At 42.7% G+C, this 6,000-nt stretch overlaps 1 protein-coding gene across 1 annotated transcript in view; it reads right to left on the bottom strand.

Annotated features, from left to right (window-relative positions):
* Positions 1 to 1,877: 1,877 nt before the first annotated feature.
* Positions 1,878 to 6,000, bottom strand: part of PKDCC (protein kinase domain containing, cytoplasmic) — a 36,250-nt gene continuing 32,127 nt past the window's right edge. Inside the window, exons 6-7 of the mRNA XM_030944842.1 lie at positions 4,710 to 4,883; positions 1,878 to 3,139 (exon numbers count right to left, since the gene is read on the bottom strand). Of these exons, the coding sequence (XP_030800702.1) occupies positions 3,054 to 3,139; positions 4,710 to 4,883 (260 nt within the window). The 3' untranslated portion in view covers positions 1,878 to 3,053. The remainder of the gene's footprint in view (positions 3,140 to 4,709; positions 4,884 to 6,000) is intronic.

Here is a 6,000-nt window from a genome sequence, read left to right as displayed (position 1 = left end):
TTGTTTTATTGCCTGGAGCCTGTTCCCAGTGGTGGGGCTAGAATCACCTCCTCATCAAACCATCAGGAGACACTGGGCAGCTCTTGAAAGTGTCTTGAAAGTGCTCTGAGCCTCAGACCAGCCAGGACAACGTGGTGCTGGACTGGGCCAAACACTCAGTGCAGCCCCTTGCAGAGCTGCAGCACCCATAGCCTCACAGCTCTCACTTCTCCAGATGAACTCAACATCCTGTTTAGCACTTCATTTTGTGCACAGGCAATTGGTTTTTCACGGAGGAAATAAGCTCTCCCTGTTCAGCATGACACGTACATAAATACGTATACACATACACACACGTGCATGTGCACACACAGACAGCAGTCCTTTAAAGCCCTGTGGGTGTCTTCTTTCATATTTCTACCTTGTGGCTTGAGGAAGCCAGGAAATGTAAAAAGCAGTCAAAAAGTTGGGGGAAAAAACAGAAATGCCTTTTCTGCAGAAAACATGAAGCAGGTCCCAGGCTGACTGGCCCAGACCTGCCAACTCACTTTGTGCCTTGCTTCCTCCTCTTCTTCCTCCTCTGTGGCTTCTCAAGGGTTTCCATGCCACATGTGCCAGTCAGGCACTGCTGAATCAGACTCACTGCTGCAAAAATCACTTTCTCCACATAAATTCAGAATTTTGCCAGTGTTTACTACGGCTGTTAAATTCTCTTATTGTAGTATCACACCTCTCTTACTAAGATTTTAATCAGCATTTCCACTGGAAAGCCTTACTTTCAGAGTTATAAAACCTGCCTGTATAAAGTTGATTACCACTGAAATTTAAAATCCAGCTTCTTGGCTCACAGATATGTTTCTTTCTTGCTTACACGATCTCTGTTTGCAAAAGCTGATATAAATTGGTATGGCAACTTTGTTTAATTCTGGGGATAAACAATTCCTGACTAAAGAGGCATTTTTTTCCAGTGTGCAGAAAGTGATGGAATGAAATTATTGAAGTTACCTACTACAGCTTTAAAGTATTACCCTGAATGCCTTTTTTTTTCTTTTAAATGTTGGCATTTTTTACATAGGAATGCAATAAAGGATTTAAATTTAAAGAATGTTTTTAAATGCTGAGTATTTTTGGAACTGTGCAGGGCTTAATGAGAAGGAAATCACAGGAGGTTAAAGACTTTCAAAATACATACCAGCACCTCAGTGCCAACAACCCATATCACTTCAATGAACTGTGCAGTATGTGTTGGCATGATTTATGCAGCAATTTTAAAAGAATCCATAGTGTTTGTTTATTACCACAGTATGATTGATGGGTTCCTAAGTGCAGGGTGACACAATCAGCTGAGCTATTAGGGCTGGGAGTTTGATAATTTGTGAGTTACAGCCATTACAGGACGTCACTTCAGCCAATTGCCAGAGCCATTAGGGCATCTGTGACCTCAGAGAAACCACAGTGAGTGGTGCCACAGTCAGACCTTCCCTCCCTGTCAGACCCCACATTGCTGCCCGACTTCTCCGGCTCTGCTGCCCGACTTCCCCGGCTCTCCTGCCCTCCTTCCCTGCTCTCCCTGGCAGGGGCTGCTGCCCAGCTTCCCTTTTGGCCCAATGAGCAATTTCATCAAGTCCTGCTCTCGCCTTTGCCCCTTCCAAGTGCTCAAAGGCTCATAGCAGCATAAGGCAAAGCACAGAGCAGCAAAGGCTTCTCAACCACTGTCTGCTAACTTGTAACAGGCAACCACACAGGCAAAGCCACCAAGTACTCCAGGCACCAACAGATCCTTCCCTGGGAGACACTGGAACAACCTCAGTCCTTTCTGGAAAAAATATCCCAAGTTTAAGTTCACATACAATACACTGGATTGTGGAATTTATTTGAAACACAAACACACAAAAACCAAGAATAAAAGAAATTTTATTTATCTTTTATTTTTATTTTTTTACAAAAATAAACAATTTGAGAAACAAAAGCACATTTTTCCTGACTGTACAAACTACAAAACAGTATGACATTGGTCACTTTAGTATTCACTTCATTGCTTTCACTGAAAGCAAATTCTCTAGTCACACCCTGCCTTTAAGATGCATTTTATATAGAATTAAGGCTAGCATTCATTTGACATCATTAAGGTCATTTACTTCATTCACTCTAAGAATCAGCAAGCGATGCCTTAGAAAACCAAGGACCTGATGATAAAAGGTATGAATAACTGCAAGATAGTCATTAAATTAGTACTGTTCAACCAGCTGGACTGCTTTGCCAGTCTGTCAAAGATATGGCTTCCTGAACAATTCAAACTGATTCAACAAAAGTCTTAAGCACAGGCTTAATTGTAAGCATATGCTCAGGCCTATCCAGCAAAGCACTCGGCACTTGGGTAAGTCCCTGCCCTTTCAGTGGGACTATTCATATGCTTATGTGATTTGCTAGATCCACAAAATGGCTCTTTCAAATTAAAAATGAAACTTTATGATAACATTGGAAGCAAAAATGAAAATTAGTTGCAGTCTTGCAATTCTAAACATAAGCAATTCCTTCCGTTTGACAAATATGCCGGCATTGCATATCCCATAGCTTGAACACAAATGCTGATTGTCCTCAGCAACGTTTGCTATTCAGCAGACAAACTGATACGCTTCAGTTCCTCTGTTATGATTGTACGTGCCCAAATAAATACCAGTGTGGAGGATACAGAATTCCCAGAGAAATGATCAGCTTTCATCCCTGGACACACATGTATAGGTCAGAAATGTTATGCTAACCTTGCTTAGAAAAGCCAGAGCTGCCAGCTGATTTACAACCAAAATTATACTCTTAACAGTGTATCATCTCTTGTACTTTGCTTTGGTTTGTTTTGTTTTTTTTTTAAATCACATTTTCAAAATCTTGTTTTATTGCACATTCATCCTGGTCATGCAGGTTATTTCTTTAAAGTTTCCTTTAGCACTCTATAGATTAGAATGAGTAATAGTGCAATTATTCTCCGGCCACAGCCGCCTTCTACCTAACAGCTGCCTATATTTATACACAAACAGCCCTTATCACTCACGTGTCAGACTGAGCCACTTTAGGTGTCAGTCTGTCACCTTCACATATGTTATCTTGTCAGGATCAGGCACAATATGATTTGAGGCCATCTTGAAGAAGACAAGCTGCCGACCTGCATTGAATAGGAAAAAGGGGGAAGGTGAAAATATTTAGAAGCGATGAACAAAATGTTGCCTACCTTAAAAAGCTGACATTTCAAATTCTACTTCAACCTATGCATTCTTCCAGCCATGCAAGACTGAACTCCCTCTTAACTTCAGCTGGTATAAACCTGGTTTTGTCTAAAATGACACCAAAGTTCCCCTGGTTTCAGTATCTTTACTCTTATCTGATTATGGTCAAGATACAGCTGTGCACAGCTAGCACAGTAAATGAAAGAAAGTCTGAAGACTTTAATACAAATTTCATGTGGTCTTTAAAAAAGTGTTTAGAGACTCCCACTAATAAAAACAGGCTTGTGTTGGGGGCTTAAATGAAGGACATTCATTTGATTGTACAGAAGCAGAATCATATTTGCACGCTCGATCTTTACAAAACTGATCAGTGCAATGTGTATTAAACATGACTTTCTCTGAAACAATTCTTGCTGATCACTTTGTAGCTCTGGGCTTTAAACAAGGTGGAACAAGGTTTCTAGTCCTCAGACAAAAAGCAGCAGCAAGTGACAACAGCCTGGGTAGCATAAGGCACCTGCTGCATTTATAACCAAGGCCAGTGTATCTTATATCCATTTATATCCTTGAATTTGGCAAGGTTTCTTTGTTTGGTGTCGGTGGGAGCCCCAGCACAGATCTTCTACCTCCCCACACTCACTGACCTGGCACCTTATTCACATTTCTGCCTCCCAACGAGCTCCTGCTGCCCCACAGACCTGCAAAATCACTGCCTTTCTTTGCAGCACAGAGATACACTCCATGTCTGCTGTACTTCAGCCTTCCCTCTCTAAACTTGAGAAAACCAAATGCTATTTGCTCCCAGCATGCCTCTCTAGGGGGCTCCCATAACACTATTTTCTTTAAAAGTATTGCATGGCACACAGGATGCCTCAACTACTGAGCAAATTTCCAAGCTGCAGGTTTCAGGGACTCAGGTGGTCATGCCTCAGGAATGGTATGGCAAAGGGAATGACAAAATAAGACTACGAATAGTGCTGTCCCATTTGCTTTTAATATTGTAACCTGAGATAGGAGCTGCTCTAAACTTCCTATGAATTTCCCCATGCAAGAATAAATACTTTTTTAATATATCAATTAACTTCAAAATTCCAGCTACAGATAGTCTGACATGATGACCCAGTAATCACTGGTTAGCTATAGAAAAGGTTAACAGGAATTAGATTTTTCTTGGTTCCATGGAAGTGCTTGTTCACACCTCCCAGAAGCATAAAAATGCAAAAAAATAACACTTCAGATCCTGTGGTTAGGTAACCTGAGGTCCACATGCTTAGCCCTCTAGTGCCAGCTCCTGTGAGCCTGTCTGTACTTTCTGCTCCCCTGACAGCTGACAAAGAGAAGCCTCACCAAAAAGAAGCTGCCTCAGCTGAACCTTCAGAAACTACCTAACTTCCAGATGCTGCTGGTGGCTCCCACAGCCCAGCACAATACACTGCCCAAGCTGTATTAAAGCACTTAGGACAGCAGGAATAGGTGACTCAGTTCTGCTCCACAGCATCCAGGACCTACCTGTCCAAGTTGTCTGGTTAGTCAGGACAAAAGCTTTGCACTGGGAGTAGCTGTCACAGATCTCAATGGCTTCGTTAACATCAAACACGGAGAGGAGGCAGCCCTTGTGGTGGTAGGATGGCCAGCATCTGTAGTTCTCATCAGGAATAAAGGCTTCAGGCACCCGTCTGTACTCTGCAAATCAGAGCAGAGCAGTGGTTGGAAAGCTCCAGTAAACTGGTTGTTTTTAACAGGCAAGGTTTATTAGAGCAGCTTAGGAGTGGGATATATGATGGAAAAGCTGACATTTTAGGCTCTGCTTTACTCCCAAACGTGTTTATAGCTCTGCACTTTCCTTTCCTTTTCCTTCCCTCCTTTCTTCTCCTCACCTTTTTCTCTAGTAAGTGTCTGTAAATAAACAGTCTGTGCACAAAACCCCTTCCCCTTCCCCACAGCGGAGGAGAGGCTTTGGTTTTATTAGGAGTTTTACAGGAAGAATGTCCCATTGAATAAACAGCATCCACTTGAATGAACTGACTCACTGTCCTACTTCCCAACAGTGAGCAGGATTGTCAGGGTGAGACCTGACCAGGCGTTCCCAGCCCTCCTTCTCCCTCAGAAGAGCATGCTATTTTTCTCTGGCTCCTTTAGAGAAGGAAGAAAAGACAGGCTTTTAATTAAGCAAACTTTTTTTGCTTGCTCAGATTAGGACAAAAGAGGAGTTGCTTGATGGGCCTCTGAAGAGAAGGGAGGGGGGGAGTAGCGGGAGCATGTCAGCATGGTCCTGCCCAGCCGCGCCTCTGCTGCCCCACCGCCTGCTCCTCTCCTTGGCTGCCGTTCAGTCTCACTTGCCTTTATAAGCTGCCTCTTGTTCTCTGTTCACTGCTCCTCTCACTTTCCCAGCCACTAACGGGGCTTTCTCTAATGAATGCATCAGCAAATTCAACTGATCATTTATAAACATTTCTGTTTAGCCTCCAGACGCACAAATTAATGGTTCCCTCCTGTCTCTCCTCCCCACGTCCTATTCAAAAAACTAAATACATTCTATATTTCTTCTAATTGTGTCTATTATGGAAACCAGAGCTGCCTGCCCTGACTCACAGTCTATTCTTAAGTCACTTTGGTTCAGGCATTTTCTGCCTGCTCTGCTGATTCAGCCTGCTAATATTTCATACAGCACATTGTATGAGCACCACTGAGTCAAAGGCAACTGTGTCTGCTACTCCAAACTGTCAATATTTCAACTGGGAAAAGAAGTGTACATTCATGAGTGCTCATTCTCACCACACAGTCTGAAATAGTGGGAAAC

This window comes from Camarhynchus parvulus, chromosome 3 (assembly GCF_901933205.1).
Source record: "Camarhynchus parvulus chromosome 3, STF_HiC, whole genome shotgun sequence".
In the NCBI taxonomy this organism is placed as follows: domain Eukaryota; kingdom Metazoa; phylum Chordata; class Aves; order Passeriformes; family Thraupidae; genus Camarhynchus; species Camarhynchus parvulus.
The sequence above is the reverse complement of the archived record's forward strand: the minus strand, read 5'-3'. Positions and strand labels throughout refer to the sequence as shown.